This window comes from Eptatretus burgeri, chromosome 9 (genome assembly GCF_056783735.1).
Source record: "Eptatretus burgeri isolate ZD-2024b chromosome 9, Ebu_testis_v1, whole genome shotgun sequence".
Lineage (NCBI taxonomy): Eukaryota > Metazoa > Chordata > Myxini > Myxiniformes > Myxinidae > Eptatretus > Eptatretus burgeri.
The window spans coordinates 64,350,785-64,378,284 of NC_140969.1; the positions used below are offsets into that span (position 1 = coordinate 64,350,785).

Here is a 27,500-nt window from a genome sequence, read left to right on the forward strand (position 1 = left end):
AATGGCCGTAGAAGGAGAGAGGTGAAGGTGGTGGAGGGTTTTCGGTGGTGGTTTGATGGTTATGGTGCCGTTTGGGAATGGCGGTGATGCGATGATGTGGGAGCGTAGATGGTGGCGGTGGCGTGGTTGTTGTGTGATGGCAGTTGAGACGTGGTTGGTTCATAATAAAGATAGAACAGAAAAAATGGCTAACTCAAAGCATCGCAGCCCGGATGAATCGCATAAATTCCCTCTATACAACGGGTTTGGGCTAACTTCACATGTACCTATGAAGATATCTCACCTGAGGGCCCTTTATGGTTTAATGCGAATTTCCACCCCGTAACACTATATATATATATATATATATATATATATATATATATATATATATATATATATATATATATATATACATATATATACATATATATATATATACATATATATATACATATACATATATATACATATATATATACATATATATACATATATATATATATATATATATATATATACATATATATATATATATACATATATATATATATACATATATATATATACATATATATACATATACATATATATACATATATATATATATATATATATATATATATATATATATATATATATATACATATAGCATGAGATGGCATGGCATGTGAGAGAGTGCAGTATCGGGGTGAAGAAGACTATGTACAAGGGTGATTGACACTGTGTTCTATGGTGATCAATAAAGCCTCCATCTCCTAATTAACTGCCACTCAACGTCATCTTATTACAGTGTATAAGGGTGATGTATAAGACTGCTTCAGCAGCGCTAAACTTCCGGATTTTTTGAATTATTTTTTAAATCATTATTTCATTAAAATTGAAGTATATACTAGAACACTGCATGGAGTATCATGGTCTATGAACTCTCCAGTTGTCGAGATAATCTGTGCATATTATTGAATGAAATGTTTCAAGAAAACAAACTTGAAAACCAGAGCAAGTGTAAAGCAGATTTGTTTCCATAAATGTGGATAAGCAGTTAATGTACACTTTAAACTTTCCAAACAACTTGTCTTTAATGTTGCATAGTTCCTAATTAGTGTACAATCATTTACTTAAACAGTAATCATCATGTACTTAAACGATCACCATTTTCAACATATTGTGATTGCATCGGAATCCTGTGTGCAGGTCGTCACCGACAATGAGAAATTCCACCGTTCAGTTTCGTATCGGCTTGAAGGGCCTGGAGCAGATAAACCTCCCCTGCAGCACTTCTGGGTGAATGAAAAAAATGGGAAGCTTTACCAGATGGTGAATCTTGATCGGGAGAAAAAGAGCAGCTATTCGGTACGTAATTATCTAACCTTACTTGCAATGGGCAGCAGGCAATTTGTTATTCAGAAAACTTATCTTGTTACTGCAAATAAGAAGAAAAGCTTAAATCTCCTTACGTATTCCTGTTATTGCTTCCTTAATCAAACTGAGTGGTTTGTGGGTGTGATTTCCAATGGTGTGCTGCTTCATTGTGGGGTTGCAGATGACGATGCATGCACATGCCATTAATGGCACTTCCTTGGAGGATGATCCCTTAGATATTAAAATACAGGTACGTGACATCAATGATGAAGTTCCTCGGATTACTTCCAAGTCAGGGAAAATAAAAGAAGGGGTACCTGCAGGTGAGCTTGTATAAGGTGAGGAGTTTAAGGGTTTAAGTAGGTCACTAAGAGTTGAGATTTAATTATATATTTTCCATCGTCAATACTTCATCAATTACACATGGTGCCTTTCATTGAAGCAAAATTCACAAAAACATAGTAAGTCAAAAAAGATTTTCCTCTTAGGTTTTGTTGTGATGGACATAATGGCTGAAGACAATGATCAGCCGGGAACAGTCAACAGCCAGGTGAATTACCAGATCGAATCACAGAGTCCAGAGAGGGCCTTCATGATTGACAGTAAAACTGGAAGGGTCACAACAACCAAGAGTTTGGACCGAGAGGTGAGAAACATGTTCATCCAATAAAACTCCCAAGTTAGATATACAGTATATGACAGTGTATATCATTCCCTCTTACCAAAACTATTTTTCTGGACAATATATTCCTGCTTTAACCACTTAATACTTTACTTATTGCCATGGAAACTTTAACTTATTTGTTCATGAATAGTCATGTATTGCTTTTGCTATTACAAATATAATTTTAGTGGGAAAAGTCAGAACAAGGACAAAGTCTGATAATCTATTCAGCAAAAGTTACAAAATGCATTATCGAACTAGAACGGTATTCGGTACAGCGCACACCTCCGCCAGACTGAACTGTTAACGTTTCGTATCCAACTGATAGGTCGGATCTGCATCTGGAACTGAACCAAAATCTAATCTGCTTGCTATTGTCACCTAACCAACTCGTCCACAACTTTTTGAGATATCGTGCTATATGTTGTTTTTGGTCCCATTTCTCAATGGTGAAGAATCGCTTGAAAAATTAAAAAAATTCTTACATCCAGACCTGAGTTCGGATCTTCACCAAGATCGAATCAATTTGTCCTTGTCACACACACACACACACACACACACAACCTGTCAACCAAGTTTCATCCGAATCTGCCCAAAACCTTTTGAGATATCCTTTTCACAGACAGACAGACAAACAAACAGACAGACGGGGATGAAAACATAACCTCTGTCCACCTTCGGTGGAGGTATTCACATTCCCCTTGATTTTTAATGGATGCATCTGGAGGGTTATCTTTTTAACGTTTATAATCCCTGCAAACCATTGTACCATTTACTTTCACTCTACCACTTCTGTTCACTCAGAGCAAACATGTTTGGTTGAAAGTTCAGCTGGAAACCAATCTAGGAAGAATGGATTTCAGATATCACGAAACAAGTTAAGTGTAATTTTGTTTTCTCAAAGACAATTGTTCATGCAAAAATTATATCAAGATTTTTCTTTAAAGTTTATCAGGAAGAAGCCAATCGTTTTTGGTTTCTTCCTGATAAACTTATTTTTTGAAAAGATTGGTTTCAACTGGAAACCAATATTTTTTGATGCAAACCAACTTTATCTCATTTCTGATTTTCTTAAAAGTTTATCAGGAAGTGTTGGTAGAGCACAATTGCCTTTGTTATTGGAGGAAGAAAGGGAAACGGTATTTGATGCAGTTGAAGACTGAGAAAACATGAGCGTGGTTGGGTGCTTGAGGGGTAAAGATAAAAAAAATACATATGCACAAGGAATACACACAAGGAAATTAGATGCAGGTGGAGGCCATTCAGCTCATCATGCCTGCACCACATCAATACTGCACCAATTTAACAACACCAGAGCAAAATAAGAAAAATGTTAAAATAAAATAAAAAAAAATTTTTTTTTCTTTCTTTCCAGGGGAGGGGGCATTGGCGTCGATAAATGATTTTGGGTAAAAAACGCACAATGTAAACCACACAACACCCCTTGATGAGATCCCCACAAACAGCACTCTGTACGCATGCACACAATCACCCATCAATGTTCAAGCTACGTAAAAGACCTGCCAACATCCCTTTACCCCCCCGACATCAAGAAAATTAAAACACAATTCAACCAACAAAAAAAAAAATGGAAAATGAAATGGAACAAGATAAATAAGTCAAACAGTGTGTTGAGTGTAGCTTTGGGCTGGGTTCAAACATGGTCCTGCTTCGGTGTAAGGATCATGAATAGTGTTCTTAACAATGAACGACATGGTCTCGTAATTTGCAAATTCACTTTATTTGCAACAGACTATAGAAGGTGTTATATTTCAAAATGCATCATTCTAGTAGGTTATATAATCTCCTGAACTGGATATGCCACAGTAGAACAAAGAGCTTCCCAGTATCGAAACTAACATCTTCATTTGACTTTTGTTTTGAAAATGATGGAGGAGTTTATTTGAGATTATATTTTGGAATTATTTATGAGCTCGTTTGTGTCTTTTGCTCGAGCTTCCTTGTTGCATTTTGTTCACTGTAATGTTCCCTGGTATCTGTTTTAAGTCGTACATCATGTTAGGTTTTTTTTCCCCCCAACATTCTTTTGCCACAATCCAGCAGCTTAGCTTGCCAAAGGCTAAGGAACTGTTTAGCTCCTTCACATTTTTCCTCCTTATCTTATCATAAAATCAAGTGTTAGATTGTGCAACATAAAATCAAGCACCTGCAGAATTGTGCTTGGCCATATTTGTTTCTCGGATAATGAAATTTTCATTTATGTTGATTTTGAAAAAATTCTTCAATCCCAAATTCTTCGGGAATTTTTACAAAACATTAGAGTAACACAACGGCTGATGTGGCCTGGTGAGCTTAATATGCAAATTTCACTGAAATTGAGCATTCCTCAATATAGTCATTGAAATAATACAATACAAGTTCCCTTGCAAGGAACTTCAGCACAGGAGTAGGCCATTAGGCCCATCAAAGCCTGTGCTCTGGTTGTTTGTGTTCTATCCTCTTTGAAGTTTGAGCATCAAGTAAAAAAGCAGCATGTACCTTTTTTAAGTCTTTGGTATGACTCGGCCAGGGTTCCCAAGTGCACGTGCCAGGCTCAGAGCGGACCCTTTAACCATGACACCACTGAGTTTGGTTTTCATTTCCATATTCAGCAAGACAGATTAGATTGGATGAGTTTATAAAGCAGCTTGAGTGAGCCCAAGTGATTGAACTGAGCTTCATTTCCATTGTAGAATATTGAATCCTACAACCTGATGGTCAAGGTGTTTGACAACGGACAACCAAGCTTGTCCAGCACCTCGAAAGTGTTGGTCAATGTGGAAGATGTGAATGACAACATGCCAGTTTTCCTTTCAACTGAGGTCTGCTTTTAATCATCTGTTGCAAAAAATAGACACTTATTCAGAAGTGTTGATGTTTTTCTTTGTGTGTTCTTTTCTCTCCTTAATTCTTCTTATCATTTACATTATCATTTACATCTTTACAGTTAGAATAAAATAAAATACTCAAAGAAGTTATTGTAAAATGTATAGCAAGCCCTAGAGATTGCTGAATTGTTAACGACTTGTCACTGTTGTGGTAAGCAGTTAGAAGCTAACATCAAGGAAAATGTGAACAACATAGAAGTGGGTCGGGTGAAGGTCACAGACATGGACTCGCAAGGGAGTGATGCATGGAAAGCAAGTTATCAGATCACAAATGGCAATGAGGCTGGTCACTTCAAAATAGAAACAGATCCAGTGACGAATGAAGGAGTCATTTATGTTATCAAGGTAAAATCACTCCTACCCTATTGTTCTGAAAGTGATGCCACATGATCCTTGTAATCACATCCAGTCGTTTTATTTCATCAGATAAATAAATCAATAAAATGTCCTATTATTTGTCAAACTATGGATAATTTGAACATTATCTTCTGTTTGTCTCATGCCACAGGCTTTCGACCATGAAGCAACACAAGCATCATCACTCAGGATTGTTGCGAACAATATTGCATCTTACGTAGGTTCACATTCGAGTGCACAAAACACCAAACCGCTTCAGTTCATTTATCATATAGAAGATGTCGATGAACTCCCCAAGTTTGAGCAAACACTCGTCACATTGAACCGTTCGGAGGGCAGAACTAGGGACAAAACCTTGACTGTGCTAAAGGCAAAAGCTCCATCACAAGATGGGTCAAACACCGGTCTCGGCCCCAACCATCCCATGAGGTAAGGAGGTGATGGATTTGGGTTGGGCTTGAAAATGGCTCTTCAAATTGGTATCATTATTTGAATTCTTATAAGTTTTTTTTTTCTTTGTCGAAATACAATTCAGAATAAGAGTGAATATTGTTATGGTTGTGGGGGTAGAAGGAGGAATTTAATAGGAAAGATAGGATTGAATAGAGTTGTTTGGTCCATAGATGTGTAGGAGACATCTCGATGTAATTAAGTAGGGAAGCTGTGAGCTTAAGTGTTACGTGTCACCACACGGGGGGTGGTGTGGTGTTAATTAGATAGGAATTAAGGATAAGTTTCCCCAGTATGTGATTGCCCTCTGTGACCTACTGTTTTGCATTTACAAGCAAGTCAGGAGTGCCGAGCAGGCAGAGGCCCCGCCTTCTCCGTTTTCGTGCGAGCAAGCCACGCCCCGGAGGTGGAATGGTTGTTCGGTGTGACACCAAGACAGATAGAGAAGCGAGGAGGTTGTTGGTTTTGTTGGTTCAGTTCGGAGTGATTGACGCACGCAGTCGAGAGAGAACATCGCTTGGAGATGGCCTGCAAGAACAGGGCTTTATGGCTTGCTTTCTTTCGACACATAAAGAAGACGGCATGATTCTCGTATTTGTGCTGAGACTAATTGGCTCACATACTGAGCAATATGCTAGCCATTGACTGTTCGGCTGAGCCATGAAGTGTGTACGTTTCTGAAGAGGGAAGGAGAGCGTGCCTCATGGCCTGATCACGGGGTCTCGGAAATCATCTCATGATGTGGGCGATCGTTGTGAACAGACCGGGTGCAAGAGGGGAATGGTCGGCATATTCGATCATGAAAATAAACCGCATGGGGTCTCTGAGCCTTGGTGTTGAATATCGCTCACGAATTGCCTGACGTACATTTTCCCGCTGCGAGAGAGCGGCTTGGCGCCATATTTTGGGCACATCTACACGTGCAGGATGAAGTGGCTTGATTCCAAGTTCCACGAAGACCATCTCTGGACCAAGCTAAGTGCCAGAATAAAGGAAGGATTTTCTTTTATTTCATTTCCCCTTGTCTGCATTTAAGTCTGTGTATAGAGGCGCCTCGACTTTTGGTTTAATTTATCTCAAGTTTATTATTACATTTTGCATTATCCCCTTGTAAATATTTGTGTATTTTCATTAAATTCACGCGGTTATTTTAAGTTGATGCGTCCATGTATTTGTCGTGGGGTTCAAGTATAAACCCCCCTGTGCATCCATCTGTGCCTCCGTCGCTCCACCATTGCGCCCCACCCTTCCCGCATGCATCATAATCTCCGAGAATCAACATGTCGGCCTCTTAAGGAAAACCGCTCTGGGCTGGTGGTGTTAACCACCCATCACCACAAATTGGGTCGGGGGGATTAACCTTAACCGTGCAGCACCGCGGCAATATATTTCTTTTTTAAATATAAAAAATCCTACCTTCCAGTCTATCGGATAATTTTATTTTTTCCTCTTCCTTCACTGGCATCTTCTGACATTTTGCCCTCAATTTGACATGACTCATCAGGTACAAAGTGGGTCATGATCCAGCTGGCTTCATGAAGATCGACCCAAAAACTGGCAAGGTTGAACTGTTGAAGGACCTGGATCGAGAATCACCATATGTGAAAGATGGTGCATACAAAGCGACATTCATTGCCATTGACGAAGGTGGGAAAGTTGTGAAAAGGCTATTGGGATATGACATTCCTCTCCTTTATTTGGAGATCCGAACTGCTTTGTTCAATCCATCGTGCTTTGCTGACATGCATAAACGGGATTGTGGATCTATTTTAACTTGCTAAAGCTTTATCTGCAGTCCAGTTGTTGTTCTAACAATACAATAACAACAAAACCAAATTATTTGTGTCTCCTGTGGATTCAAATTATATGTGCTGCTGTCTGCCGAGCCTTTTGGCTACTATAACTGCCTCTCTCTGGTGGTACAATTTTGAGGTTTCTCTGCAACCGTTGAGTAAAGTTTTATCTTTACTCAAGCTGGTAGAGAATTTTTTTTAATTTACATTCCCACTTTCAAACAGTCTGCCTTTAAAACCAAACTGTAAATCACCTCTACAATAAGAGAGCCATGTGTATAGTGCCTAAGCCTTTGTAGCTATGTGAAAGGTAATATTAAGTGATCCCCGACCGACCCCATTCCTTTTGTGGGTGTCGGGAAGTGTTTTAAGCCCCCACAAAAAAATGGGAAAAAAAGCAAAATTTGATTTCTTCAAAATGCCAACTGGATAACAGCACCGAGAAACGCCGGGTACCCCTGCTAGTTGGTGTGTTAATTTTCCTTCACTCCACTCATAATAACAACCTCAAGCACTTTACCAACAATACTACTAAGTGTTATTCCAAGAAAATTAAGAGAAACACTCAAATTAACTGAGCAGCCTTCAGGAATTGTGCTGCACTGGCAGGATGGCCTAGACCCTAGAGGTATGCACAATTGCCTCTAAGCTGTCTAACCTGGGTTTGAATCCCAACCTAAATATATAAACTGTCATCCTGGTGTTTCACTGGCAGGGTGATTCATCAATGTGTCCCTCGGATGCACGTTAAATTGGGCGTCATATCTATCAGCATTATCTTGTGGACGTGAAAGATCACACGGTGTCCTTTGCGAAAAGTAGGTGAGCTATCGCTGGCACCATGAACAAGTTCCTAAAACACCTGCCTTAACTACTCCTGGGAAGGTAATGGCAAACCACCCAGTATAACCCAAGAAACTGCTTTGGCAGCACCGATGCTCTGTAAACATAGTAAGGTACACCGGAATCAGAACCATTGTGCTTCTAAGCATGCTATTAGGTGACATCCGAATCCCATGTCAGAGCATCAAAGTAAATAGAATTGCCATATACGTATTCCATTATTATACCTTTAACATGCAAAATGTGGTCAGACATTATTCCAGCCACATCATCATTTTTTAAAGAATTTTACTTTTGAGTTTTAATTTTATTTTCATGTGCTGTACTCTTGACAGAGCGTTGGTGCTGCCGAAGCAGTTTCTTGGCAAGGGTTGCACTGGGTGGTTTGCCATTCCCTTCCCAGAGTTGTTTGGCCGTGTTCTATCCTTTTAAATGTTGAGCGTTAATCAAGGAAGCATCCCATACCATTATAAAAGTCTTTCTGGAATGACTCGGCTGGAATTCGAACCACCGACCACCCCCCCCCCCTCCCCGATTCAGAGCGGTAGAATGAGTTCATCTTTTTAATTGCAGGGGACATTTTATCCCACTTTGTCTGCTCTGAATGTTTCATAACCATTTTATGCATTCGACCCTCGTCTAACGTCTCCATTCAAATGGTAAACCATCTCGAGGATGTCCATTCTCTCTTCATATCCTGTGCTAAAATAGTGCTCCCTTAAAGTATTCCTCAACATACTTATCCAAGCTGGGTACCACGTAACATGTTGATTGTTTGTTTGTTTGTTTGTGTGCAGGATATCTAAAAAAAGTTGTTGACGGATCCGTATGAAATTTTGTCGACAGGTTCGGTGTGTGACAGGACTAACTGATTCGATTTTGGTGAAGATCTGGATCCGGATCCGACTACTACAATTTTTAAAGTGATTCATCACCATTGAGAGATCGGGCCAAAAACGATATATAGCACGATATCTCAAAAATGTATTGGTCCAATATGTTCTCGTGGATCAGGCATTACGTGGTGGAGGTATGCTCTCCACCGAGTGCCCTTCCAGTTTGCTATTCTTATCAATACACTTACGTACACCTGTAGAGCATTCCATAAATTCTCAGATAACAAAAAATAGTCAACCAAAAATCTTGCCCCAATACCTTTGCTGCAGAAAATAAAATCTATTTCACAACATGGATTATTAACACAAAATACTTTCTGATGAACTTGTGGTACGAATCCCTAGTTACATCTGCATTGAACCCCTCCTCCCCCACCCTGTAGTAGGTTTTTAAGAATATCATTTTGTACGCATTTGAATTGGTGGCCATTTTTTCCCCCATGCCATCACTACATATTGAGTACTGTTGTACTCCATGATATGTGCGTGTGTATTTTAATGGCTGTCTTTCATGTAACTTTTGAAGGGTCAAGAGTAATAGTGTTATTATCAACATGATGCTACATTTGAACTTGAAAGTTCACTACAAAGGCCATCAAAATCAGATACTTTAAGCCCAATTTTAAAATCAGATACTAATTTCACTTATCGTTGCGACGAGATAGAGCGTAAGGCCAACGTGACATTTTCATTCATATCCCTTATGTGTGGGTTTTATGACATTTTCGTTTTGGTTTCTTCACAAGACGGTAACGCTGTTTCATGAAAATGGCTTTTTAAACCGTGCATGTAGTACAGATAATGCATCCTACTGTACAGAGCAGCTGTTTAACCAGTTCACTCTTTCCTGATCCGTGTTGCAGTGACGAAGCAATCAAGTACAGCAACAGTGGCCATCAATGTGAAGGATACAAATGACAACAAACCATATCTCGTCAACAGAACAATGTGTATCTGTGCAGACACAGTGAGCGAAGTCCTGGTAAACGCCAAAGACAATGACTCTGGCCAAAATGCAGGTCCATTTAAGTTCACACTGCCAAATGAAATGCTGAAGAAGTGGTCCATGTCATACACTCCAGGTAATGGTGCTGCCTCTTCCACTGTTGTGAAAAGCCATTTTAGTTGATGGAAGCAAGTTAACTGTAAAACGTCATTGTGTTTCCTTGTAATATACTTGTAATGCAAGCAAACTGCTGGATTTCATCGTTCGAATTTCCCGAAAAATCTCTCCAATAAAATTGTTTTACGAGTTTAACGGATGAAAAATGGTTTCTTTCCACACTGTCATCCTTTGGCAAGTTTGTAAACAATCATGAAGTATTTCAGACTATGATCATATATAGATAACCCACCATGCCATTACTATTACAATCATTATCTGTTGCATTCAAATACAGTATATATGCAAAGGGAGAGGGGAAGAAATGGGAGTCAGGTTGAGAAAAATAAGAGATAGGGGGAAAGATAATGAGAAAGGAGAAAAGAAGATTTGGGAAGAGGAAGTTGAGAGATTATATGAAGGGACACATCTCGTATGTCAAAGTTTGACTTCAATTTTTTTTTCCATCCTAGGTAACGTGGGCATGCTTGTGCACAATAATGGCCCGATTCCAGAGGGACGGCATATTGTGCCCATAACTGTGCAAGACAACCAGGGCCTGCCAGGAAATGGAAATTTGACTATAAAAGCAATAGAGTGTCAGGACAATGAAAATGTGGCGGACTGTAAGACTGTCACTCCAATAGCAGGAGGCCTTTCAGCCGGGGGCATTGCTGGAATCCTTGCGGGGCTTCTCGGCTTGCTGCTGCTGGGTAAGTGTTACAAGAACGAGTTGCTTAACATCAAACATGGTGTAAGGAGTAGCTATATTAGCAGGTTAGATGGATATGATGTAATATAGCATCCCTCCATCCATCGTGTCCCAGAGCTGCAAGGCCGTTGATGTGTCGAACATTAAAATCCATTGTTAGATTAGGCAAGGTACAAAGACTGGATTGCCACTCCTCTTGTCTTTGGAGTAGAGGAAATGATTTGGAAGTCGGCCACGGTGCCAGCAATAACTTGCCTACTATTTTCGAAAAATGCTTTGGGATCTTCAACATCACCAACAACTGGTGCTGGTAGATGTGTCGTCCAGCTTAACATCCATCCAATGGACAGCACACACATTAATGCCTTGTCCTCCCTGTGAAACACCAGGGTGACAGCTTATAGCTGGGCTGAGATTTGAACACAGGATAGACAGCTCAAAGGGGAGTGCACTACCTCTCAGCTATTATAATTCCAGCCCATGCAATGTCACATAAAAGGGGAGTAAATGGAGGTGTAATGTGCTATTGTGTTCATCACAGCTCTGTTGCTGCTGTTGTGTTGCTGCAAATTGGGAACTGCAAAGAAGATACCAATTATTGCAAGATACAACCAGATGAGAGAGCCACCTCTTTCATCAGGCTTTTCCCCAGATTCATCTGGAAAGCTGTCGAAGGCAAGTACAGCACCATGTCTGGCTGACATTAGTTAGCATGTCCATGATTGTGGGTTCTGGGTATAGCTGATCTTTCAACATAATGTGGTTTGAAATGATATCCACAACCGGGTAATGTAAACCACTCTTCACTAACTCAGATGATATTTAAGATTGTGGTTGTCTCTCTCCATAACTTCAAAACCATGAAACCCAATGGTCTGAAATTTTGCATGCATACTAAGAGAACTCCAAGGTAGTGCATGAAGGAAGATTGGGTGTTTGGGTTAATTAAAACACATCATTTAAAGATAATTAATGGCCTTATTTCATTATCCTTTATCAAGGCGTCATCTTTGGTCAGCCCCTGAGTCAGCCCTCTGTCAGCTTGCTGGAGTCTTAATTCGCATTTTGTTTGACATTTTGTTTGACATGCTCAACAATGCCTTGACTTGGAAGAGGCTGCAATGCTTTATTGGCGATAAAACGCTCATGAAATTTTTTTCTCCCTTTCCTCACTCATATTATTGAGTGCCTGATCATCATACCTACAAATCGCTGTATACAACACAATGCTTATAAACACCTCGAGATGCCAATGTTCCTGGCTTTATTTCATTTCTGTATATGCGATAAACTCTAGAATCTCTGAACATGAGCCAAATTTCAAAATTTAAACTGCAGAATTGACCTTGGCAGCAGTTCCTACTGTTAGTAAAAGTGTTCATTTGCCCAATTCTGACAGTGTTTGACATTCCAGCGTCTCCAGGTGATGCTTGTTAAAACCGATCGCTAATCACTTGCAAAGCCTAAAAATATCCAGAGAGTTATATTCGCACATTATTTGATACTCTGGATGTGTCAAGGTGGTGGTTATCCCCGGATGGTGGTTGTCTCTGAACGGTGGTTGTCTCCAGATGTGTATGGACGGTGGTTGTCTCTGGATGTGTCCAGGCGATGGTCGTTTCCTGACGTGTCCGGACGGTGATAATCTCCTGGCGGTGTTTATCTCCAGACGGTGGTTGTCTCTGGAGGTTTTTTTTTTTTTTTAATCTCCGAACAGTGGTTGTCTCTGGTCATGTCTGGAAGGTGGTCATCCTCGGACGTGTCTGGGCAGTGTTTGTCTCCAGATGTGTCTGGACGGTGGTTGTCTCTCGACATGTCCAAGTGGTGGTTGTCTCTGGACGTGTTTGTCTCCGGACATGTCCGGATGGTGTTTGTCTCCGGTAAAGCGTGCGGATTGCTTTGCTGATGGACGGGTAGGTGATGCATCGACTGGTAAAGTTTTGACAACATGTTCAAAAGCTCCAGGAGTGCAGTTTAGAACTATTTCAGGAAGGTTAAAGAAGACAGTCCAAAATTTGCAAGCTCACTCTGTCCAATATGCAAAAATATTTGAAAGCTAAACACCAGAGAGAGTACCTATTAGTGACGGTTGCGAATGTGGAGTCAAAGAAACCAAAGTCTGCCACAGCAACAAGTTCACTTTCGCAAATGATGATTGAAAAGACATTCACCCCGGTAATTCCCCGGTGCGCTGCCTTTTCCTCCCTTCCCTTCCGCTCCCCTCGTGCTGCCTTTCCTTCCCCCACCCCTCCTCACTCCCCCACCCCTCCTTGCTCCCTCACCCTCCTCTCTCTTTCCCATTCCTCTCGTCACTCTCCCCTCCCTCCACCCCTCCTCACTCTCTCCTCTTCCCCATCCTCTCTCCTCTCTCCCCCTCCCATTCCCGCTTTGATCCGCCTTCCCACTTCCACCTTGCTACCTCTCCCTCGTCTTTCTCCCCCCCCACCACCACCTCCCCCTCCCCACCACCACCTCCCCTCTCCTCTCTCTCTCTCTCTCTCTCTCTCTCTCTCTCTCTCTCTCTCTCTCTCTCTCTCTCTCTCTCTCTCTCTCTCTCTCTCTCTCTCTCTCTCTCTCTCTCTCTCTCTCTCTCTCTCTCTCTCTCTCTCTCTCTCTCTCTCTCTCTCTCTCTCTCTCTCTCTCTCTGTCTCTCTCTCTCTCTCCCTCTCTCTCCCTGTCTCTCTCTCTCTCTCTCTCTCTCTCTCTCTCTCTCTCTCTCTCTCTCTCTCTCTCTCTCTCTCTCTCTCTCTCTCTCTCTCTCTCTCTCTCTCTCTCTCTCTCTCTCTCTCTCTCTCTCTCTCTCTCTCTCTCTCTGTCTCTGTCTCTGTCTCTGTCTCTCTCTCTCTCTCTCTCTCTCTCTCTCTCTCTCTCTCTCTCTCTCTCTCTCTCTCTCTCTCTCTCTCTCTCTCTCTCTCTCTGTCTCTCTGTCTCTCTCTCTCTCTGTCTCTCTCTCTCTCTCTCTCTCTCTCTCTCTCTCTCTCTCTCTCTCTCTCTCTCTCTCTCTCTCTCTCTCTCTCTCTCTCTCTCTCTCTCTCACACCCCTGTCTCTCCACCCTCCCCCACTAGTATTCCTGTCAGCGAAGTGACGGGTAGTATTTTCTAGTGATTGAATAAAACTGAAAATGCTACTCTTATTACAAATGCTGTATGGTCAATACAGTTATGGACACAAATAAGATGCATGTTGATGAAGTATATGATAAGGTGGTAAAGTGCAATAAAATATGGAAACTTATGAGGGTTACAGAGAGTTTGGCTGGTGAAGGCCAGAGTGTTTATCTGTGTCGGCGGTCAGGTAGAATAATGGATGAAATCAAGAATACATTGATTGAGGTATGAAAAGTGCTGTGGGAAGCAAGGAGAAGCTGACATTTCTGGCATTAACCCTTTGACAGAGCAAGAAAAGTGACATGGAGCTTTGATTTTTGTGATTGCTTCAGGTTCCCGGCTCAGCTGTGCCATTACTTCTTGGTGGGGCTGCTGGAGGGGCTGCTGCAGGATTTTCTGGAGAACTCAAAGAAGCAACAGCATCAAACAAAGGAAGTGGTACTGCCATGGGTGGAGGAAATTATCAGGAAGAGACTAAGACAATTGAGGAATCGACTCACAGCTATCAGGTGGGAAAAAAATAATTTTTTTTCAGGCTTAAATTTTGACTACCATATCCTCCAACTTCTTTGACAGTCTTCCAAACATTTTAAGTGAAAAAGGAAAACAAAATGCTTAATGAAGATATGTGTGATTAATTGCTTGGTTGATTGCTTGGTAGTTATTGGTTCTATAACACACAGCTGTGGAAGATCAAGCAGTCTGATCATGAACGCTGTTCAGCCAAAAATGATGCATCTCAAACTCCATCTTGTTTGTTCATTTCTGTAGCATGCTGGTATGGGGGCTGCTGGTAGTTCTGCGACAGGAGGTGCTGGTAGTTCTGCGAAAGGAGGTGGTGGTAGTTCTATGGGAGGAGGTGCTGGAGGGCAAGGCTTTGGCATGAATCACAGTGAGATCAAAGTCATGGATGAAGTTACTCATGCCAAACCTTATGGGAACGTAAGTCCTCTACATTTTCTAAGTTATGCTTGGCTTTCTATTTGATTGGGCAACTGATCCACAGAAATCTGTACTTGTCATTATTAGTTCCCAAATCAATCAATGAATACAACAGATGGCTTGGTAATGGGCAGCACGTTGGGCATCACCACATTGGCAAACAACAGCCTACAATGGCAGTCCAATGAGATACTTGCAGAGCAGTATGGAAAACAGCAGGTAAGCTCTCCACATTCTGATCACACTGGAAGCAACGTGGCACTCGTTTTAATTGCAAAGTAGAGCAGTTACAGATGCTATGATGAGGATAGGGTGTGATGCTTTACATTGGGCAGTGGCTTACAATATTACAAGGGATACCAGTAAGAGTGATGCTTGGTCATAATGGCTTTATTGGTCATAATGGCTTTAGGGTAATGCTGGTGATGATGGGACCTACAGATGCAGTTTGCTGCTGGTAATGCCGGTGTTCAAGATCGCTTGTATGCACCAGTAGAACATCAACACTACAACTTCGCGGAGCAAATGGGCACAGCTCGAAGTGATGCCACCGAGTACTATGTCAATGAGGTAAGGAAAATGTTTGAGCTCGGCAGAGATTTAAAACTTTGGAAGGGTGTGAGAGGATAGGTGTGCATAGGCGTGCTTTGCGTTTGAAGAATACAACAAAAATATGCAAATAGTATTGGAGGGTTTCACCATTTATATGATGGACCTTTTTGATTAAAGTGTAAGGATTGATACGGGGTATTGAAATGGACTGGTTATTCATTGAGGAATAGTTATGAGGAGCTATAGAAATGGAAATTATGAGTAAGGCATTTGAGGAAAGAACCTGGAGATCAGATGGTGGAGAAGGGTTATTATTTTGGTTTGAAAATCACTTAGGAAAGACCTCACTGGTCCATAACCACAAGCTTTCTTGGGAATAATCCAGTGACATACGAGAGCTGCAGTTCATGAGCAAACATGCTTTGAGAAAATTAAACAAGCAATTGTCAGTCTTTTTTTGGTCCTAACCTGAAAACTAACACAAGGGAAGCCAACAACCTTCACATTTCAACCCACTGTAGATTTTCACAGCCTGAATAATTTGACCCGATGTAGCGCTGAATTAGCTTGGAGAAGGCCAAAAGCAACAAGCATCTTGAACCAATGTAGAAACACCAGTGGAGTTGTATCTTGAAAAAAAACAAACAATTATCAATTCAAACAGATCCGGCAAATCTAAATGTTTCAGACTTTGCTTAAAGCAGTCACTCAACCAAATTTGAGCTCAAAGCAGCTCACGGTCCCATAATAGAATGGTACAACTACAGGAATTTATGGTATTTCCTTTATTCCCAGATAAAGTTAGATGATCCTTCTTTGATTGAATACCTTCTTCTTCTTCTTCTTCTTCTTCTTCTTCTTCTTCTTCTTCTTCTTCTTCTTCTTCTTCTTCTTCTTCTTCTTCTTCTTCTTCTTCTTCTTCTTCTTCTTCTTCTTCTTCTTCTTCTTCTTCTTCTTCTTCTTCTTCTTCTTCTTCTTCTTCTTCTTCTTCTTCTTCTTCTTCTTCTTCTTCTTCTTCTTCTTCTTCTTCTTCTTCTTCTTCTTCTTCTTCTTCTTCTTCTTCTTCTTCTTCTTCTTCTTATCCTTCTTCTTATCCTTCTTCTTATCCTTCTTCTTATCCTTCTTCTTATCCTTCTTTCGTATGCAGCGCAGGATTGCAAGTGGCATCATTGGCTGTGCCGCTAATGCAACGACCTCTGCATGTTAGGGGAGGAATTTGTAATTTGTTCATGGTACCAGCGATAGCTCACTTAATCTTTACGAAGGACACCGTGGGATCTTTAATGTCCAACAACTAATGCTGGTAGATGGGACACCCAGTTTAACGCCCATCTGAGGGACGGCATGCACATTTTTGAATCGCTCTGCCTGTGAGGCACCAAGATGACAGTTTGTAGCTGCATCGAGACTCCAACGCATGTTTGACGGTTGAGACGAGTGTGCATACCTCTAGGCCATCATGGCAGTCCATCACATACCTTACAAGTCAGGCATACTCTTAACTCTGGTAGTCTGGATAATTGATCAAAAATCTGAATATATGAGCAACAGTGAAATGTTCACTTAAACATATATATATATATATATATATATATATATATATATATATATATATATATATATATATATATATATATATACATACATACATGCATACATACATGCATACATACACTCACACACCTTAGTGCTGTTTGATGAGTCTTAGCTGCTCAGCAATTTGGAAAACTCACATGAATCATTTCTGAACCACACATGGAAAAATGATGTTATACAGGATCTCAGTTCGTCTTCCTTTTAGGACCATCTACATTTTACATATTCAGATAGACGTGCAAGTTGAGAAAATTATTTGATAAATGCTCAGTAAATAGGAAGAAAGGGAAGATAGGCAAATTGAAGTCGGAAATAGAAAGTGGTTGGAATTGAAAGAAGAGACGATGATGAAGGGATAGAAAGTGGATGGATGTCCGGAACGTAGAGTAAATTGTAGATAGCCCCTTTCAATGCAAGTAACAGACAATTGTACTTCTCTGACTTTAAAACTGAAATGGATAACTCGGATAGTTGGACTTGAGTAAAATTCAAGTTTATTTGGAAGGCCGGTCAATCTCAACGTTATCCTGAATATCTTGTGAAATCCATCATTTTCATTTTGGAAAATTTTACATTTTAAAATTGTGTTTCATGGTGACGATTATCCTTTTGATAGAGTTTTCATAAATGTTTGTTTTTGGGGGTTTTTTTTTTTTTTTTACGTTTGGGCACATGAAATGAAATCATTTACTCTCCAGACTGTGAAATTTCCTGAATTTATTTTCCTTCCTTCCCTCTTTTTCCCATTTTCCTTCTCCCACAACAGAGCCTAAGGTTATTGGATTCAGACTTGTCAGTTGCTGCCGGTGATGTGCGTTTGGTTTACACGTACGAAGGCAGTGGAAATTCCGTAATATCACTGGATTGCTGCGACTCAGACGACAATGATTTCCCTCATGCATAGGCAGCTTCAACCAATGGCAAATACATTGGCTCAACTTCCCCAGCTTCAGGATCGCACATTTACACCTCTCTTCATTGCAGACACTCTTGCCAGGCCAAATTAAATGGTTGCAACTTTTAAGCTTCTTCATTTATCTGTATAACATAGCTTTTGCTTTACTGGTGGTTGATTAAGAAGTACTTTAATCGGGTTGGTATCCACACTCAATGGGGGGGGGGGGGTTCAGGTTCAAACACCATTTATTATCAAGTCATCTGAGAATAACCAGAATCGATGGTGTGATGGTCAGAGCATCCACTCTGAATTTGGGAGATTGGTTATTTAAACCCCAATGGAGTCATACCAAAGACTTTAAAAATGTTACGTGCTGCTTCCTTGCTTGGTGCTCAGCGTTTAAAAGGATACAGCATGGACAATGCTGGGAAGGCAATGGAAAACCACTCACTATTACCCTTGCCAAGAAACTGCTTCAGCAGCATCGACACTCTCTATAAAGAGTGTGTTACTATGATGATGATGATGATGATGATGATGATGATGATGATGAATTGTACATGTTTTTAAAATCATCCAAAATTCAATTTAATTTCTTCTTGGGCATTCTCAACCAAAGTGGTACACTTTTAATTACTCTCATGTACATATATAAATATGGAAAAACAATGTACAACGAATAGCAATAATTGCATTATGTTTAGCCTTTTCACTTTGCCATGTCAGGCAAAGTGAATGACTTTTATTTGGGAAATGTTCATCTGCACAAAGATCATGCAACTTGGGTAATTATTACCTCCACCACCAAAGGTGAAGGACGTTATGTTTTTCACCCCATTCTGTCTGTTTGTCTGTCTGTGTGCAGGATATCTCAAAAAGTTATGTACGGATCCGGATCAAATTTTGTGGACAGGTTCGGTGTGTGACAAGAACGAACTGATGAGATTTTGGTGAAGATAGGAATCCGGATCTGGATATGAGAATTATTTAATTTTTAAAGTTATTTTTTACAATTGAGAGATGGAGCCAAAACGATTATATAACATGATATCTCAAAAATGTTTTGGGCCCGATATGTTCTCGTGGATCAGGAATTACGTGGCGGAGGTATGCACTCTACCGAGTACCCTTGAGGTTTCAGTGTGTAATGTGATGCATTTGCATTTTTCTTTCACTGTTCTTTCTGCTGTCATATTAAAGGGCTACTTTTTATTGTTTATTTTTTTTGTTTTTTATACATTAATATACACTTACAAGAGACTCTCATTAGTTGTCTGTCATCTTTCCTGCACACTACCAATAAATGAAAATTTGTTCCAACTTTGAGTTCATTGCCTGACTATAAATTTGTAAATCATAACATACTATAAGTAAATTGTAGATTAAATAATCTATGAACTTCAAGGGGTTCTTAAAGCAATGCAAATGATCCTTGAGCCAACTCACAAACATTTTGTTCTCCTCACTTTGTGACTGATGCAAGAGGCTGATATATAAGCACACCTGCAAGATAGATACGGACAGAAGAGGCTTATTACCAGCAAGAAACAAGCCTGGTGTTGGCTTCGTGGTTAGGGTGGTGGCTTGGGATCCTTGGATCCTGAGCTCAAGCCCCATTGGCCACTGAATTAATACACCAGGGGGTTGACTCAGCCTGTCATCCTTCCGAAGTCGTGAAATGAGTACCAGTGTGTACTGGTACAGGGGCACTGCATCAGCGATACAGTCGCGCTTCCAAGAAATGAAAGCTTGTGGAATCATCTACATCTGCACTATCTTGAGTGATGAAGATAGTTGTACGGTGAGGGATGAACAAACATAAATCAACACATTCAAATTTCGATGAGACCAAACATCACAATCATTACTGTGCATGTTCTCAATCACTTATCCATACCCAAGATACCTACCAGTCCTGAAAATATCCCCAATGCTGATAGGTACCTGTTGAATTCCAGTTTAAACTTATCTATGGTTTGTCCTAACAATATTCCAGGGAGACCATTCCATGACTATAACCAGGGGTTAACACAATTTTTTTTAATTTGGTTCTCCAATGAGTAACAGCAGAAATGGTTTGGTACTGACGCAAAAATAAAAAAAATCAGCTTTGAGCATGCTCGTCTGCTTTCCCAATCACCACTCCAATTTTGAATGCGCCTCTCAGCTTTGTATGCATCTTACTCCTCTGTAAGTGCTCTCTCAGAACCTGACTACCAGTTGTGTGAACCTGCTGAGTCTGAATGAAACTCTATGGGATTAACATTGTTGTTCTGCCTGATATGAAAGTGTTATTGTTGTTCTGGATTAAACGGAACACTTTACTCAAAGTAACCTTTCTATAAAACAGTTTGCAAAAGTTTACAATGAGTTTTTGTGGTTTATAAAAGAAAACTGTCTTTTTGTAATCTGTGGCTGTAGATGATAGATTTTTTTTTAAGTCTGAAAACAGAAATGAGCTTGATGGTACCAGCAAACTCACTGATGAGCTGTCATGCCCAAGTTCAAACCTCAACGTAGCTGGAATCCATCATCCTGGTGTTGTGCAGAGCGATGCATCACAAAGTGTGGGGTCGCTCAGATGGACGTTAAACTCCACGTACCATCCACTCGTATTAGTTGGTGGAGGTTAAAGATCCCACCATGTTATCCCAGCCTGACACGAGCAAGAGCCAGCCAGCATCCATAGAGCTGCCAGTGTGTACTGATAACCTGATCAAATTGCCTCCCTATCGCTGGGAAGCCAATGGCAAACCACCCAGTGTAATCCTTGCTGTGAGATCTCTTTGGCACTGCCAAAATCACCCATAAGTATCCCATTAAAGACTTGGACCACCATTGATGTACAACAGGTTAAATTCTTTCATAAATTAGATAGTTAATCGAATACCTTACCCCATGCAGTCTTGAGAAAAGGGACATGGTAGGGGTCTTTTAAACTCTGGCTTTGCATTCCCGAGCACGGTCTACATTAGCTTTGTTTGTGAACTTTGAATAACAAGCACGATGGTAACCATATGAAGCCGATGGGTCAAATGGAGCACTTCAGAGCTGAACCTTCTGATAACTCTGCTTTCAGCTGAGCACACGGCAAATTTGATTGGTTGAAACGGTGTGAAGATTTGGCCAAACACTGCTAACTTGAAGGTTTTTGGAAGTGCCAACAAGGCGATTTGTGTTCTATACTTCACGTATATAATTCAATTGAAATAAAATAAAAGTTTTAAAGGCTGTAGAAAAATTTTTTTTAGGAAGTTTACCACTATTGATGCCCCGTCTTTTACACCACCTTTTAACCACATTCAAATCGTTCTACATGGCTGTCGCTCATGTCAGTTATGATGTCCCGAAAAACAGTAAGTTTCCTGTTTGGAAGCATTTTCAATTTTGTTTGATTGCCAGACACACGGAAAGACTGAAGCAATTACATTACCGTGAACAAGTGCGCATGAATGATCCGGACAAAATTCTGCACAATTTGCCATATCCATTGCCAAAGTACTGCTCAACTGGAGGTTCATGTTCCGATTCATGTTCGACAGTGTTCAAAATATAAAATTCAATTTAAATTGAAAAATTCCTCTCTCATAGAAATAGACGCATGAACCAGTTGCTTAACCCCGCTTTGCGCTACGTGTGCGGGGTAAATATATGTTTCATGTAATCAAACTGTAGTACTTAGCTTTGTCCAAATAAAGCCAAACTATGACATATGAATTATTTCACAAAACATTATTTTATTTTGTAAAAAATAAAGCGTGGGATACTTCAGAAACTTGTGAATGCTAACTCCTTTCTGGTGGCATCACTGCAACCAGGAATAATACATCGAGTTGGCATATTGATCTTGGCTTATGAGAAATGTCGAATGGATTTGTCTTCTCTGAATGAACATAGTGCAGATTCCACTATCAAGAGGATGCAAATGCAAACGAGTTGAAAAAAGAACAAAAGAGAACGTTTGTCAATGATGCATGTGGTCACGTGGTACATTGGTGACATCCTGAAGTCCATGGGTTGGGGCTTGGAAGGAATAAAACACTGGAAATTTATTAAAATCTTCAAATCAAAAGCTTTTTTTTTTCACATGAAAATATTAATAAAAAAGTTTAATATCTTAAATACAATTTGCATTTATATATTTATATGAATATAAAGTTTGAATTCAGTAAATATCCCTTTAAGGTTTCAGAAATTTTTTTTTAATTGGTGATTTACTCTATCGACTCCATATCCCTGTTGAAGTTCACTCTGTGACCGAAACTTTGGACCTGAGCCTTGTCAACAGACAAAGTTTTCTTGGTTTATGGTGCCTAGTATGAACACCCCAGATGGTTTTTCAGTTGTTCAGGGTGTCAGCTTGGTCATCACTCGGTAAGAATACACAAAGAAATTAGATGCAGGATCAGGCCATTCAGCCCATCATGCCCACACGACATCAACACCAAACGAACTTAAATAAAACAATAAAAATGTGAATTTGTTTTTTTGTACTTTTCTTTCGTTCTGGGATGGGGGGAGTGAGTGAAGGTGGTTCGTGGATGAGAAATGCACAACATCAACCACACACCACCCCTTGATGAGACCCCCTACAGACAACACTGCACAAACATGCATACAATTTCCCATCCATGCTCAAGCTACCTAAAAGTCCTGCCAACATCCCCATACCCCTCTATCTCCAATATTTCCAGATACCGATGTAATTCCAATTTCAACTTATCTTCTGTTTATGCTGCCAATACCTTTTCAGGGAGACCATTCCATGCATTAACGGCTCTGAATGAAAGACCCCTGCCTTCCTTACCATTTAAACTCTCTTTACTCTCAGGCTATGGACCCTGATTCTATCACTGTCTACTCTGCTGAATAATTATTCTGCACTTATTATGTCTACACCCTTCATTATCTTAAACATCTCCATCATATCTCCTCGGAACCGCCTCCTTTCTTGTGAATAAATCCCTGTCTCCTTCAGCCGCTCCTCACAGCTGATTCTAGCTCGGCCCGGAATCAATCTAGTAACCCTACGCTGAACCCTCTCTATGGCATCTATGTCCTTTCTGAGTTGTGGTGAACAGAAGCACACAATATGCTAGATATTGCACTCACTAAATTCCTGTACAATGTTAATACCACCTGTTTTGAGTTATAATTGATCCCCCTCCGAATACAACCTAAAACCCGATTTGCTCTTCCTGTAGCTGTCTGGCATTGTGCTGCTTGCTTCCCTCCCATATCTATTACCTCCCGCAGATCCTTCTCCTGTGTGACATGCTCCAAAATTACCCCTTGCATCCTGAAATCTCTATTTTCATTGTTCTTTCCCATCCCCAACACCTTACACTTGCTCAGGTTAAACTCCATCTGTCAATCTTTTGCCCAATCAATGCAAGTATTAATACTTTCCTGAATCTGATCATGACCCGATCTGCTATCCACCTTTCCTCCAAGCTTGGTATCATCTGCAAGTTTGGAAGGCTTACTCTTCACCACACTATCCAAATCATTAATGTAAATATTGAATAGTAATGGTCCAAGTACTGATCCCTGAGGTACTCTCTACTTACATCCTCCCAGCAAGACATCCTCCCACTCACAACCACTCTTTGTTTCCTCTCACTACGCCAGTTTGCAATCCAATTAGCTACCTGACCAGCCTCTCCACAAGCCCTCACCTTGGCTAACAACCTCCGATGTGGTACCTCATCTAATGTCTTCTGAAAGTCGAGATATACTATATCCACTGCCTTTCCCTCATCCGCCCAATCAGACACTGCTTAATATAACTCTAAAAGATTTATTAAACAGTAATGACCTTTAGTAAACCCATGCTGACTTCCTTTAATTAGTTTGTATTTATTTAAATGGTTCCTCATCTGGTCATGAATTAATGTCTCCAACTCCTTCCCCACAACTGAACTCAAACTAACAGGTCTATAGTTTCCCAATTCTTCTCTGGATCCTTTCTAAAATAATAGTTTTACATTTGCTATTCTCCAATCTTCTGGTACCTGTCCTGACTACAGTGAGCTTTTCTAAAATATCCGTTTAACATCTCGCTTACCTGCTCAGCCACTTCCCTCAATACTCTCGGGTGCATATTATCTGGACCCAGAGCCTTATCTTCTCTTAGATTACCGAGTTGTTCCTTTACTTCCTCCACTCCAACCTGGATCTTCTGTCAAAAGTCCTTCCTCACCTCCTTGATAGATACTCTCATGTATTGGCAATTCTCATGACTGTTCTTGTGTAAAAGTTGAAGTTAAATACCTGTTTAATAAGCCTGCCATCTCACTTTCATCACTAACCACTCTCCCAATGCTATTCCTCAATGGACCCACACTGGTCCTAACCTGTTCTTTTCCCCTGATATACTTGAAGAAAGCCTTGTTATTATGTTTAATATTCTTATCCATGTCCTTCTCATACTCTCTTTTTTGGCTTGCCGAGTTATTTTCTTAACTTTCCTGTTTACTTTGATAATGATATAAATCTAACTCCAGTCCTGTTACTACCTCTGCCACCGAAGGTGAAGGAGGTTATGTCTTCACCCCTTTCTCTTTGTTTGTTTGTCTGTTTGTGTACAGGATATCTCAAAAAGTTCTGGACGGATCCAGATGAAATTTTGTGGGCAGGTTCGGTGTTTAACAAGGACGAACTGATTACATTTTGGTGAAGATCCGGATCTGGATCCGACGACTGGAATTTTTATTCTATTTTTTATTTTATTAAGTGATTCTTCATCATTGAGAAATCAGGTCAAAAATGATATATAGCGCAATATCTCAAAAAGTTGTGGACAGATTCGGACGAAACTTGGTGGACAGGTTGGGTGTGTGACAAGGACGAATCGATTTGATCTTGGTGAAGATCCGGATCTGATCTAGACACGAGAGTTATTTAATCTTTAAAGTGATTCTTCACCATGGAGAGATAGGGCCAAAAACGTCCAATGGAAGACGGCCAGGGAATCGCGCGATGGGTCCGGCCAATCAGGAGGTGAGTGGCCAGGAGAAGAGGCCCCTCCCTCATGAGAAGAAAGTGTGGTTGTTGGGATGAGCGAGAAAAGTTTGCCTGACAAACTACCTGTGCCGTTCAGCCTGACACGGGCAAGAGCCAGCCAGCATCCATAGAGCTGCCAAATGGGACGTAAAACGTCAATGGAAAAAGCTGGACGTCAACGTCGGTAAAAGAGAGGTGTGTCGAACGTCAGGTAAATGATCCAGAGCCGTATTTGGCCGCCAGAATAACCATTCAGGAAAAGCCTGCGCTGGGCTTAATCAAATGTCCTGTATCCAAAGTGTAAATAAATCTCCCACCTCCAAGCCAATGTGTCCCTATGGAAATGGGGTAGAACGAACCTCCATTGGGATAACAGCTATCTCACATGCATGAACGTGACGTAAAGAGGAAAAGGCCACCCCATAAGAAAGGGAATCTGTTCTATACCCTTCTCCAATGCATAAAAGTGTTAGAATCCCACCAGACAAGAGGATGGGTCTATCCTGGACATGCATTTATGGAAATAACTATCTGAGAACCTGAATATTGTGTGCATTAGTTGGATCCGATTCTGAAATCCAGAATATATATATATATATATATATATATATATATATATATATATATATATATATATATATATATATATATATATCCACACAACTGGTCAAAAGTTTTAGAACACCCACATTTTTCCACTTTTTACTGAAATTTAAGCAGTTTAATGTTTCAATGTACTCTGATATGAAAGCAGAGAACAAATAAACAATTGCAGATAAAAAAGAAATCATGGAATCATTTTTTTGAACAAAATTTAATCCAAATTTTGGACTCATCAAAGTAGCCACCTTTTGCAGATATAACAGCCGAACATACTCGTGGAATTCTTTCCACTATGAAAATCAAATATTGTTCAAAAAGTTCTTCCCAACACTGTTGCAGAAGTTCCCACAAATGTGTTGCACTTGTAGGTTGCTTTGCTTTCACCCTTCTGTCCAGTTCATCCCAAACCAGCTCGATGGGGTTTTAATCTGGAGACTGTGCTGGGCATTCCATGATTTGAAGAATACCGTCTTGACCTTTTCTTCGATGGTAGTTCTGACATAGCCTGGAGGTATGTTTTGGGTCGTTATCTTGCTGTAGGATGAACCCCTGACCACCTAGGCATAGACCAGAGGGTATTGCATGGCACTGCAAAATGCTGCACGGCAGCCTTTTTGGTTCAGCATGCCAGTCACTCTGTGCAAGTCACTGACTCTGGATCAAGCAAAAGAGCCCAGATCATCACGCTTCCTCCTCCAAGTTTGACAGTTGGTGTCACACACTGAGGAACCATCCTTTCGCCGACTCGACGGTGTACAAGAACCCTGCGTGATGAACCGAAGATTTCAAATTTTGATTCATCGGTCCATGAGACCTTCTTCCAGTTTTCAGTAATTCAATGGTAGTGCTTCATGGCCCAGGCAAGCCTCTTTTTCTTATTTTGCCATCTTAGTAATGGCTTTCTTATTGCCACTCGACCTGTCAAACTTGCAGCTTGAAGTCTTCTCTTCACAGTTGAAAATGATACTTCCTTACTTCGACCAGTGTTAAGCTGTGCTTGAAGCTGCTGTCTTGTGAGCCGCCTATCACGTAAGCTGTTGACTCTCAGAAACTTGTCTTCTGATTGTGTTGTGGCTTTGAGTCTGCCAGACCTCTTCCTGTCAGAGTTTCCTCCAGTTTCCAAGCACCTTTTGATGGTGTGAGAAACTGTACTCACTGACACCTTTGGCTTCCTTTGCAATTTCTGTAAAGGAAAGACCCACACTTTTAAGGGTTATAATGGTCTGTCTGTCTTCCTTTGTTAATTGTCTTTTTCTCATCATTATGATAGCAATGTACTAGTACTACTTCCTGCAGTTCAATATTGTCCAAATAATGCTTCAGAGGGTGTAGCAACACAGTCTGTTCCAACACTGCTTTTATACAGACAACATAATTATTCTGAATAATCTGCAATTATTCCAACACAAAATGATTCTGCATAGGTTTGTAACTTAATCAAGAAAAGTTGGGACACCTGTAGGAATTGTTTGCAACAACTTTCAAGGCTTAATTTACTTCTATTGCTGCAGAACAGTTGCAGTTGCTAACCCATTACTTGTTCCCTGAAAAGGACCTTTTTTAACAACTCTGAAATTTACATTATTTTTCAGGTTTTTGGTAACCGACTGTTTTTTTTTTAACCTCTGGCAGTTTACCGCTTCACTTTGTACCATTTCAGGTTATTCACTGGACTTGAACTGCTTAAATTTCAGTAAAAAACTGGAAAAATGGAGGTGTTAAAAAACTTTTGACCGGGAATATATATATA

The 27,500-nt window shown here is 40.4% G+C and overlaps 1 protein-coding gene across 2 annotated transcripts in view; it reads left to right on the forward strand.

Moving 5' to 3' along the window:
- LOC147020222 (cadherin-2-like) overlaps positions 1-19,462 on the forward strand; it is a 32,040-nt gene extending 12,578 nt beyond the window's left edge. Inside the window, exons 3-17 of one of the 2 annotated variants that reach the window (XM_085895393.1) lie at positions 1,174-1,332; positions 1,523-1,664; positions 1,830-1,987; positions 4,699-4,827; positions 5,053-5,238; positions 5,402-5,679; positions 7,205-7,347; positions 10,096-10,314; positions 10,808-11,047; positions 11,588-11,721; positions 14,487-14,663; positions 14,926-15,096; positions 15,184-15,315; positions 15,538-15,666; positions 18,011-19,462. In XM_085895393.1, the coding sequence (XP_085751519.1) occupies positions 1,174-1,332; positions 1,523-1,664; positions 1,830-1,987; positions 4,699-4,827; positions 5,053-5,238; positions 5,402-5,679; positions 7,205-7,347; positions 10,096-10,314; positions 10,808-11,047; positions 11,588-11,721; positions 14,487-14,663; positions 14,926-15,096; positions 15,184-15,315; positions 15,538-15,666; positions 18,011-18,148 (2,535 nt within the window). In that variant the 3' untranslated portion in view covers positions 18,149-19,462. The remainder of the gene's footprint in view (positions 1-1,173; positions 1,333-1,522; positions 1,665-1,829; positions 1,988-4,698; positions 4,828-5,052; positions 5,239-5,401; positions 5,680-7,204; positions 7,348-10,095; positions 10,315-10,807; positions 11,048-11,587; positions 11,722-14,486; positions 14,664-14,925; positions 15,097-15,183; positions 15,316-15,537; positions 15,667-18,010) is intronic. The other variant, XM_085895394.1, reaches the window with a different exon arrangement.
- Positions 19,463-27,500: the final 8,038 nt, after the last annotated feature.